The sequence below is a fragment of the Epargyreus clarus genome, unplaced genomic scaffold (genome assembly GCF_041222505.1).
Source record: "Epargyreus clarus isolate Ecla_fem2 unplaced genomic scaffold, WU_Ecla_fem_2.2 ptg000017l, whole genome shotgun sequence".
Lineage (NCBI taxonomy): Eukaryota > Metazoa > Arthropoda > Insecta > Lepidoptera > Hesperiidae > Epargyreus > Epargyreus clarus.
Genome location: NW_027332225.1, coordinates 13,245,335 through 13,258,052, shown reverse-complemented (window position 1 = coordinate 13,258,052; position 12,718 = coordinate 13,245,335). Strand labels below are relative to the sequence as shown.

At 37.1% G+C, this 12,718-nt stretch overlaps 1 protein-coding gene across 1 annotated transcript; it reads left to right on the top strand.

Annotated features, from left to right (window-relative positions):
• The first annotated feature begins 498 nt into the window (after positions 1–498).
• Positions 499–10,595, top strand: LOC140748961 (sorbitol dehydrogenase). Its single transcript, XM_073081936.1, has 8 exons — positions 499–705; positions 1,168–1,201; positions 1,639–1,772; positions 5,217–5,407; positions 6,270–6,454; positions 7,099–7,277; positions 8,460–8,581; positions 9,162–10,595. Exons 1-8 carry the CDS (start codon positions 652–654, stop codon positions 9,340–9,342), a joined length of 1,080 nt encoding a protein of 359 aa, XP_072938037.1. The 5' UTR covers positions 499–651; the 3' UTR covers positions 9,343–10,595.
• The last annotated feature ends 2,123 nt before the right edge of the window (positions 10,596–12,718 follow it).

Sequence of the window (12,718 nt, the reverse complement as noted above, 5' to 3'; positions counted from 1 at the left end):
ATACCTATACAATAATATAGCTACACTTTAGTTAATATTTGCATAATCTATACAAACATGTATCTTCTAAAATTGAAATACTCCGTTCGTAAGTTAAAATTAAATAATATTTCTATGCGAAACATTTTTCATGATAGGCAGGTGGATTACAAACTACGAAATCTTTAAGTATTATTTATTTTTCCCTGTATACAGACTAATGTCCTAAACAGCTAAACCCAAGAATAGAAAATTACAAGGTATTTTATGCCGCGAAAATATTGGATTGCTTGCAAAATGTGCAAAACTATACACGGCCTACGGTGCGAGTAACGATGTGGGAATATTCACAGCAAATATAAAAAATAAGTTATTTGCTATATACTTAATACCTATATAGCAAAGATTCATTTTAATCGGCACCTGTGCGGTATATTTAATGTACGATAAAATATAACCAACTTGCACCCCCGTCTATTGACCTGCTGGCCTTGCCACCATAATTTGCTAAAGCCATTACGAACGGCAGTCAACCGTTCACCATTGTCACCAGTGGTCGGCGGTCCATTATTATTTTTCTTCGCACGTGATAGCGACCCACAGCGATTAACAAAACTAAACTAAATTAATTCAGTAGTGTACTGACAGCTGCGGATCGCGCACGCGTATACAATGGCCGAGGATAACCTTACTGCCGTTCTTCACAAACCCAATGATCTAAGACTGGTAATTCATTGTGATTTATTACTTAAATTCGATTTTTTTTTATAATTCGATATTAACTTATGCCAGTTGCCAAGTTAGTGCATCTGGAGTTTGTGCATAAATAAGCTAATAACCTTTAATTTTAAAATTATTGCGCTATCGAGTATGACGTATAAAACTTTAAATTTCATACTTATGGATTGTTGACAGTGATCTGAAGTTACAGTGTGCAAAATTCATAAGAATAGATAACTTAGGTAGTGTTTGTTATAAGAGCCCAGGTATTAATGACTATAATTGATTATAAGAATAATTAGACCCCTATTAATTAAGGAAATAAATTGTTGTAGGAATAGGGCGTTAATGTTGTTTATTAGTTGTTCAATTTATCGATCCACAGATAAGTATGTTTTAAAATTATCGTTAAATTAAATATCTCGTTAAATAATATTGATAAAACCGATTTATGTTTTATTTTTTCAGGAACAAACTCCGATACCTGTAATAAATGATGATGGTAAATATCTCAGTTTATCACTTATAAAGTGCAGGTTTTTGTAAAATATTTTTAAAAAATTTCAATCCCTAGTATCAACAAATTTATCCAATGTAAATATTTTTTATTAGTGTTTGGCCATTAAATTTTCAATCCATGCTATTTTAGATCTTCGTACGGAATGCTAATTTTGTACAAAATCCGGTAAGTCGCTATAAGTAACCGTTTCTGTGCGGTAATCGACTTTGTTCACGTAAATGATAAATAATATATTATTTACATACGACGTGAAAAGTATCTAGAGTTCATTATCCTTTTAGACCCAAATAATAAAAAAGTTCGTCTTTTTTGGGAAGTTAATCTTCTAAAGAAATTAGCACGTTTGAGTGAAATATACTATGTACTTGTATAGATAGACGTACACATTTATTTATGACTGTATTTTTTTTTAAATCTAGAGGTGTTGTTACGCATGGACTGCGTGGGCATCTGCGGTTCGGACGTGCACTACTGGCAGAAGGGCGCGTGTGGACACTTCACCCTTAAAGAACCCATGATCATGGGCCACGAGGCTTCTGGAGTAGTCGCCAAGGTACAGTGGCACTCGTTTATATTAGAAACCATTTAGTACCTAAATAAAATGTGCATGCAAATTTTCTACCTTAAGGGGTAATCGGCACTAATGGTATTGCAACAGTGGTTCACAGATGTGTTGCTACTCCTTAGAAGTAAATTAAAATGTCAATAATAATAAAAAGTGAGGACACAGCAGCGCTGAGCCACAACTGTGCAAATAAAAAAAATGAATTAGTTATTCTTAGTTACTGCACCACGCATATAAAAAATACTTATTTGAAAGGCTCTATTCTATAAAAGGATATTACTTAGTATAATAAAACTGTAAAAAAACTTAGCCGAAAAAGAGCCGCGCCATTAACGTCACAACACAACTTATCAGTAGATAGATATCAGAAATCATTTGCCTACTTTTTCTGAAATACTTACATTATCTACTCTTATAAAATAAATACAAGTAGGTATTAACACTATTATGAAATTTTGTAAGAAATTACGAAATTTATGGGTGATATTGATTTATCAGCGGCTTTACTATAACAAATATACTCTGATTAAGACTAAGATTAAGACGTTGCGATATTTTCTGTTAATGTTATCACTTCCATTGGATTCTAAACAGTATTTTCCCTTTACTATCTGTTACAGCTTTTTTACTGAACAAGTAACCCTCACGGTTCCGTCTAACTTTATCAGATTTGTAATACTTAAAGTACAATTTAACTTCGACAGTCCATCCGTTTCCTCTAGGTAGGATAAACAAAAAAAAGGTAGAAAGGTACTTTCTAGTAAAAACCCAAAGAAATTAAATTTTCTAGATTATCCTGTTGGATTTTAAAAGATGCAAATTTGCACACGTATGGAGTTTCTTGCGCCGCTTCTTCTCCATAGCGAAATACCTTCCTAAGCGGTGGTAGTATGACTTTCAAAAAGTGTTCTATATGAATCAACTAGCTGACTCGGCAAAATTTGTACCGCCTCAAAATCTATTTATCAAATATATTTCATATAAAATATAGCCTATGTTACTCGTAGATAATGTAGCTTTCGAATGGTGAAAGAATTTTTAAAATCGGTCCAGTAGTTCTTCATCCTATTCATTACAATCAAACAAGGGTTTCCTCTTTATAATATTAGTATAGATTTTGAATAAATGAGATCTGAATTTGAATTTGATACTATTAAGTAGTACCTAAAGAAATATACCTACATTCGTTTAAAACAATAAAAAGATTTCACACGACGCTCCTTTCACTTGTAAAGCGCTTATTATTAGGTATTTTCATTACCAAACAAGCCGGTATACCGACCTACGTAGTAATAATTCGGTACCGGTTATTTGACATTCAAACAGCTATTCGCTGGAGGTGTGTCTGAGACGCTAAAAACGCGGAAATATTTTTATCCATTCAAAATTTATCTAAATCAACAACATCGGTCAGTCCGAGATCAAATACCTACCATTCGGATAGAATAAAATTCGATTTGATTTGAAATACTTTTACATAAGTCGTGCCTGAGAGATTACGATGTATTAACATCTTTCTAATTTTGGTCTACATAATTTGTCAAGGGTGGAATCGTGTTAAGCAAAATTTAAATAAGTGAATGAAGCAAGTGTCCATGTCTACCTAAAGCCGTAGTCACCCTGGGCTGGGGGTACAACATGGCCATCACAAAATAGTATTGGTTTCATTGGATGGAATTTCCATCCAAAAGCAACTCACTTGCGTTGAAGTAAAGAGCTAAGAAGAAAATTGTTTATATTAACTTGGTTGTTATTATGTTAATTTTATCGTTGTTTATGATGGATAAATTATATAACTGTTATCTTTACAACTGACATTTGAACAAATTCTCGTTAATGCAATCTAGATAAGCGTTTATAGCCTAAAGCTGCTCTAATCTGCCCCATTAACGATAAGGTGCTTGCTTGGTGGTAAAATCTCCGTATTTATATTACCACTTTAGCTGTTAAACATCCACGGACTATAAACATGCACTACCGCAGAGTGCAAAATGTTACCTATGCTGGTTATGCTACTATCTGCGCATATTTTTTTTATTTTATGACCTCAATTTATGACCGAATCATTTTACACGCTCTACTTATTACCAAATTATATAGGCAACGTAGGACGAAATAATCTATGCTTGCAGTTGAAGTCTATGCTTGCAGTCGTGAAAGCATGTTTTTCTCAAGTCTAGTTGTGAATCAAATTAAATTATAATATCAAAAAATAAAATAAAAATAATATGAAACGGCAAGAATAATTCATATGCAAATATTTATTTGTAAATAGCGTTGGACTAAAAGACCGACATATCAGTTACCTAATCATAGCTATGTTTTCCTGAATGTTTATCCATACCTACAGAATGTTGCTAATAGTCAGCAAAGGAGGAAATATTTTTACGATTAACACCGTTTTATTTGCTTGAGGAACAGTAAAAAAATATTATTATGACTATGTAGCATTAAATAATTTTAACCAAGGTCAAAACAATGACCTACCTACCGTCTACAAGGGAATGGGACCTTGGGCACCAGTACTCAGCAAAGGACACGAAAAACCAGTATAAGTATTCTCATAAGGTCAATAATTATCGCTTTTCAACGGGACCCCTTATTATTGTGTGACCAGGGGCCTGCAATCCCTACACTGACCTAGCTAATAGCAAAAGTTAAATCTTTTACGTAAAAAGGAAAACAGCAGTGGCAACTAATAAGATCATAAAAATGCTGAAAACGTTAGGAAACTCCAATAGTACCATCTTTAGAATCGTATCTCGTATCGTAGTCGTAGTCGTCAACAATTGCGGTCGATTACACTCAATCTATTCACTGCGCAAATTTTACTATTCACTTGGACTTTGAACGCTATAATTATTTCTTTGGTAGGGTACATTCTTCGGTTGAGTAAACCAATTGCGGTATCTGCTGCTAGCCAATAGAGAATAGAATTATGAGCCCCTAAGTGTTTTTATCTTGTTTCAATAACATTGATTTAACAGTTTGGCTACAAACATTTTTAAACTGCCATAACTGGACATGGCTCCTCTGAGACGAATTCTCCAGCACGCTGCCCCAATACTGATTTTCTAGGTCAGATGAACGGTCAACCTGTCTTGAAAAAATATTGTCAAAACCTACTAGAACCATCAGCTTAGTGTGTTAGCCGTGGCACAATACAATCAACTAATGTTTCTAAATGCCTGGATTTTATATATACAATGTTCTCAAAGTAAGTTTTTTTTTGTGTAAATGACACCGAATTGATCTCGCTTCTCTCGTAAAGAAAAGCTTTACGAGGAGACGATAAATACGTAGGCCCTTAAACATTGTAAAATAGTCAAATGACACAGACTTGATATCGATGTTGTGACCCTTATCTTTGTAAGAAGATGATAAATATGTACCTTAACAGCCGAATACTTATTAAATATGTTTAACTTCCAGATAGGAGCTAAAGTAAAGAACCTGAAGGTGGGCGACCGCGTGGCGATCGAGCCGGGCGTGCCGTGCCGCTACTGCGAGTTCTGCAAGTCGGGCCGCTACCACCTGTGCCCCGACATCGTGTTCTGCGCCACGCCGCCCGTGCACGGCAACCTCGCCAGATACTACAAGCATGCCGCCGACTTCTGCTACAAGTAATGCGGATATTTTCTGTGTCTAAACTCTACAAACAATAAGGTTTATTGTGTATGCTTGCTATATTTATAACACATACTTGCACATTGTGGCGACCAATAAGATGAGCTGAAAACACGATACTCGAAGTCTTTCTCACAAAGGACAGAGACAAATTTTATCGGAATTTTACACGAGGTGAAAGTCTAGAATTCTAGATAGTACCTTTTTTATCGATGGGGAAACCTTCAAAAGGTACTCGACGACGTAGGAGCGACGTCGAGTTATGTGGGATTTTAACGCACTAAAACCGCCCCGGTGGCCGTCCTCATTGCTTGTTGGAGAACTCCGGGATCTCCAACGGAACACAACCGGAGTCCTCCAAGCGCGATGCCCCGACTGGGCTCTGCCCTGGGAGAGCAGTTTTGGCTCCTCCCAAACCATCTGGTGTTCACGACGGTTCGAGCTCCTACTCTTGCCGCCCGCAACCCCGGAAGCCCCCTTTTAGTCGCCTCTTACGACAGGCAGGGGATACCGTAGCCCTATTCTCGGAACTACAGGGACAGTACAAAAATGTTTGTGTAAAATCTTTTGTATTCGCTGTATCCATGGGGTTTTGTGGAACTTGAGCTCCATAACCTGGCCCCTGAATCCGCCAGTGGCATGGCTAAAGTATTTATTTAATTTTACTAAGGAACGGTACAATATAATTTACTTAACATTTACATATAGGTTCTAAGATTAAGCAACATATCAGTAAAGTTTCCACGTAAAGTTTAATCTTATTAATTAAAATTAATGATTGACTATAGTGCCATGGGCCAAAACAAAGTACGTATCGCGACATGTTCTAAGAACACAAATCTCGCACCTTGCCCGCAGACTACCAGACCACGTGACGATGGAGGAGGGTGCTCTGTTGGAGCCGCTGTCGGTGGGCATCCACGCGTGCCGGCGCGGCGGCGTGGCGGCCGGACACAACGTGCTGGTGCTGGGCGCGGGGCCCATCGGCCTCGTCTGCATGCTCGCCGCCAAGGCCATGGGCGCCAACAAAGTTCTTATTACCGGTAACTAGCGTTAGCGTCCACTACTATTATATATAACGATGAATCTCCTAACGATGATGCTCCTAACGAAAAGCATCAACGTTAGGAGTTTTATCATCGGACATCTAGACGAACCGCGGGATATCATCAATATTTTATTCCTCTTGTGCGGATTAAGCGATTTAGCAACTCATTCCTGCTGCGAACAGCCAAAGAATGGAATACACTCCCGCCTTCGTTGTTTCCCGATACATACGACCTGGGATCGTTCAATTCAAGGGTGAATAGGCTACTTCTAGACAAACGTGTTTTATCTAAGGCTGCATCTCACTTAACATCAGGTAACGTTGCAGCCAAACGCAAGCCTATAGTAAGATTGATAATCACAACAACACCTGATTATCATCAACAACTGGTCAATCCTGCGACAAATCGGCTGCGCCATAGTTTTACACGGACTATAAGTAATTATGAATCTGTACATACAGTTTACCCATTTAGGGATATCCAAGTCCATGGTGTCACAATGTGATTATCTATTGTTAGTTATTCATGTGCACTAGAAATACTCGATTAATATATCGGTTCACCTTGTTTTAGCTGAACACCTCACCAACTAAGTAGTAATATTTGAAGTTGAAGTTCTTACCTGTTATTATTCACAGATCTGTCACGATCCCGATTGGAACTGGCAAAGAAAATGGGTGCTGACTTCACGGTCCAAGTGGCCCCAGATGCGAACGAGGCGTATATGGTGCAGAAAGTACACGAGCTACTGGGCACCCATCCTGACGTCTCTATCGACGCGAGCGGCGCACAGGCCACCGTTAGACTGGCTATGCTGGTAAAAAACAATAATATTAAGAAGAACACATAATACTTAGAGCTTTTTCAAAAGAAGTAAATCTTTCAGAATTCAGATAGTCATTTTGTATCTTTTGTATTTAGTAGAAAGGGACATGGGCTGTAATGCTATCTACTTAATGTATTTTTTGTGATGCATTACTTAAGCTATTTAAGCTTTAAGCTAGGTATGCAGTCTGATTGTTAATAAGTGGATATTGCAGATCATTGATACCTATCACCGACTAAATCTTAAGGATTACCCTTAGGGAGAAACAATAATCTCTCAAAATTACAATTTTAGCCCTCAAGATGCAACGATCTGTGATCGGCTTGAGGTATGGTGTCCTATATGGAGTTAGACAGTTGGGGTTGTCCTCTCTTGCGGCTCAATTGCGGAAGGGGCGGTCCGCCCCGGGCCTCCAATCCTGGGGGCCCTCCAAACATAATTGCTAAAAAAAAGGTCGTCACAACCAGACAATATATGAAATGTGTATCAGTCAGCGAAAAAGAAGGCACCTAATCACAGACGAAATTTTTACAATGGGGGCCTCCATTCCACTTTCCGCCCCGGGTCTTCAACGACCTTAGTCCGCCATTGGTTGTCTTATATGTCGACAGGTGACCGTGACCACTTATTATCATGTATAGTCTGATTTACAATTATTGGTTAAGGTATTGCAAACCTTAACAAATTAATAAGAAACAAAAACTTTCACAAACTCAACAAAAACAAAAACTTAATAACTACACACAATCTAAAAAACGCGCTATGAAAACTTGAAAACATTCGAGTTCGACCACGATCACAAAAATTAATAACATCAACTACGAAACTTAAAAATGGCGGCACAAAAAATGTTTTGGACCCCGATTATGTCACCATTATCACAATTCAATTTTCTACCATAAATCTTCTTTTTTTTATTATTACTGTATGAAATGAAATTGAGTTAATATAAATATTGGAATTTTTTATAAATATTTTATTATCGTTGTATTAATTTCATATTGTCAAAAATTAGAAACTACCATTTAAAACGTATTTACTTGATAGGTTAACACATTTGTTTACATTTTGGACACCTAATTATGAATCGGACTATAGACTGCAGACTCTTCTGTTATTCCAACGTAAAAAAAGAAGAAAATGTTGACCTTTAAAATAGTTCCATGTTCCCAGGCGACGAAGTCCGGCGGCGTGGCGGTGCTGGTGGGCATGGGCAGCCGCGACGTGACGGTGCCGCTGGCCGGCGCCGTGGCGCGCGAGGTCGACGTGCGCGGCATCTTCCGATACGTTAACATGTGCGTACACAATTACAGTACAAACTGCTAGTCTGCTCTGAATATAGAAATGAATCGCATCGCCATAGCAAATTGTATGACTACACCTGCCCGCAACAACTTCAAAGCGGACTAGCAGTTTGGCGCGGACTATACACTCTTTAACATCGCTTTAACGTGTACGTACATAATTACACTCTTTGTCATCGCTTTGATTATACATACAATATGTTCAAGGTGTTGACTAAGAATATTCGTAATAATTAAATAATCAACAGATACTAAATGTACCCTTACACGCTAATTTATATTGTAAGCGCTAATTTTACATGAACTATAAGCAGGCAGGCTGTTTGAAGTGCGCTGCATACATTACACTTTCAAAATATAACTGATGTCATGGGAGCGGCACAAGATCTCGCTTATTCTTTTGTAATCTCTCAAGTTCCAACATAAGTTAATCAATGCTGGAGTGTTTCATAGGATTGTTACGGTTCATTTTAAACAAAATTTTGATCGCATGTGAAACGCGAATACTTGCAGCGACATGTTAACGTATACATCGTAACACAAAGCTCTACAGCTCATTGAACTATTGCAGCTACCCGATAGCACTAGCGATGGTGGCGAGCGGGCAGGTGAACGTGAAGCCGCTGGTGACGCACCACTTCTCGCTGGAGAACACGCTGGCCGCGTACGAGGCGGCGCACCGCGGCGACGGCGTCAAGATCATGATACACGTGCAGCGGCGCGACGCCAACAACCCCGTGCCCTTCCAGTAGACGTTCCAGTAGACCGCTTCGGAGCAGCCCTAGCCCTGCGGTGCAGTCAGCAGCGGCCGCTCGAAAACGTGGCAAAAGCCAAATATAAAAAATAATTATATAGCGATAGAAAATTTTAAAATGAATAAAGCCTCGCAAAGCTGTTAAAATTGCCAACTTCCAAATTGAATTATGGCATTGTAAGAATACATTAGTAAAAGTTAATAAAACCGAAGTACAGTTTGCATGTATACAGTTGCTGATCAAGGGCGAGAGCTGCTTCTAAGTACAAAGATCTAAGAATAAAAACAGGATTAAGTTAACTAGTGTGTCGACGCTTTTACATGCAGTTAAAACAAAAAAAAATGTAATTAAGGCCTGTGCACACGATTTTTTATATGCAAGGTTTTTTAATGACGCATTTTTTATTCTGTATTGATAAAAATGGGCGAACGACAAACCATTTCTTAGTATAGGTACATGCGCAATTATAAATAGTTGCATTAATTTGATTAACAAAGTTATTATGCATACACAAATACACTATCGACATTTACCTAAAAAAATCTCATTTGATCTGTACCTATTAAAGTCACTATCATAAAAGTAAATGAAAGTATTGCAATCAACTTCGAACCTATGTGTCAGTGTATGTGTGTATCAGAACATTCCATTACTACTTTCAATCCATGAATCAAGCAATATGCATGATTTGTACCTATACTAAACATTGCGTTAATATGTTTTTTCTAACCAAGTCACATAATTATTTTCAAAAACGAGGGGGCATAAACTACGCCAAAATAAGAAAATAAAGACGCCATTTTGAATCTTTGAAATTTGACGTTCCTCCTTCTGGCGAAGTCAGTAAAAACCATAGTCAGTAGGATAATATATCTATGGTAAAAACAGTGGTAATTAAAAGAAAAAAATGATAAACACTACACAACTCTTTAAACAAGAAGTAACAATTTTCGAAGTAATAAATAGCTAAAGATATCTTGTTTATTGAGCTATTTCTGGAAAATCAATAATATCAATTAAAATATAATTTGTCATTTAGGCTTATCATTATATAATGAAATAAAGTACAAAGAAAAATTCAATAGAAATTGTACAATCCTTAAAATCTAGTCAATGTAATAAAGTCTTTAAATTAAGATTTCATGTCCCTATTCCTGTGTATATAAAATATATTTTACATGACTTACATTTTAAAGACAGAATATACCAAGAATCATTGATACAAGAATAATAAATTATGATTTTAAAAATCGAAGTCTTTTTCTGCTCCTTTTGCTCCTATTATCCTTTATAATTCCCTATTATGACCTATTTAATTTATAAAAATAATGTGAATTTATACCACGATTTTTTTAAAGAAATAAAATGTATGTTTGATTTATGGAAAATACAGTGACCGTCAGAATGGCCGGTCACTACCCATATTTTACATCGAAATAATTACTAAGAGTTGCTACCTAGTTGCTACTAGTTGCTATTAGTTGCTACTAATTGCTACCTTCGATTAAAAAAAGATAAACTACTTTTTAAGGTGACCGGCCATTCTGACATCAGGATGGCCGGTCACCTATCCAGTGAGAAGAAACTGCGCAAATGAATAGAGTTTTTTTGTAATCAATAGTTGCTACCAAATTGCTACCTTCATATGCATCGTATTGGACTTCATAGCTTTTAAGGGTAAAAAAATATTACGGATTTAATATAAGAGGTGTAAACGCCTGTATAATTAAAAGAGAAAACCCGAAATTAAACATATTATGCTTATACATTATACAGGCGTTTAGTCCTCTTATATCAAATCCGTAATATTTTTTTATCCTTAAAAGCTATGAAGTCCAATACCATGCATATGAAGGTAGCAATTTGGTAGCAACTATTGATTACAAAAAAACTCTATTCATTTGCGCAGTTTCTTCTCACTGGATAGGTGACCGGCCATCCTGATGTCAGAATGGCCGGTCACCTTAAAAAGTAGTTTATCTTTTTTAAATCGAAGGTAGCAATTAGTAGCAACTAATAGCAACTAGTAGCAACTAGGTAGCAACTCTTAGTAATTATTTCGATGTAAAATATGGGTAGTGACCGGCCATTCTGACGGTCACAAAATACAGGCCATAGGTGCGACTAAAAAAATATGGAACAAAACCTAAATACTACTTGTTAAGCTGGAAGTAGCCTGGCACACGTCCGTGTACCCAGATATTTAGTATTATATAGACTAAACACCGATGACTTTTTTCTCGTGTTTCAGCTGAATTTTTTTGGTTTGTTTAATTGCCCATTATTAGGTATACTACATGCTTATTTTAATGTCATCGATCTACCAGGTGAAAACTAGTTTATTTTATCACCCAGTCTGTTTGGTGTCGTTCGTATCTACTGCTGTAATTTAAAGTTGTAATTTAAAGGCATTTTTTATTATTTATATGTATTACAATGATTATACATAACTTCAATAGGTATACCAATGACATTTTATACTACGCCAGGAGTTCCCAAAGTGTGCGCTGCGGCGCCTTGGTAGAAAGTAAAGAGGGGCGCCGTGAGTCAATCCTCTAATTATTGGGCACCACAAATATTGGCGTTTTGGTTATCGATTCAAAATGAATATCCAAATTTAACATCCAAAGCATTAAAAATTTTCATTCCGTTTGCAACATCATAATCTATGTGAAGCTGGGTTTTCAGCTTTAGCTGTGGTAAAGAACAAATATCGCTAAGGATCAATGTGGAGCAAGAAATTAGAGTAGTAGTGTCAAGTCATATACCCCGCTTTGAAAACCTAGGCGGAGATCACCAAGCTCACCCTTCACATTGATTTGACTGAATAAATATCGTATTTAATTTTTGTTTTTTTCTTAAGTCTTTGTTGTTGTTTTCCGTATAATTGTTTTTTAATAACATATTGTACAATTTCATATTAAGGAGTTTTAATTTTCGTGTCGATTAACCTAACGTAACTACTATTATTATAGGTACCTATTTCTTTCGACTATCTTTTTCAAATAGTTAGCTAGGTCAGGGCGCCGTTTATCCCTGTTTATATGTAACGGGTATCACGATTTGCGGTTATTTATTTCTTTATTGCCGATAGTTAGAACCAGTGGCGTGGATCGTGGTCACGGTTTCACCGTCATCACGATCCAATGATGAAAAATCTATAACTACTTTACCTAATTCTATCTATCAAGTTAGGTACCTAGGTAGTCTGGTACCCTGTCCCTGTAGTTCCGGGACCAGAATAGGGCTACGGTATCCCCTGCCTGTCATAAGAGGCGACTAAAAGGGGGCTTCTGGGGACGTGAGTGGCAAGAGTGGGAGCTCGAACCGCCCGGCCAACGGCCCCGGGAAGGACGGCGGTATGTGTGGTCGC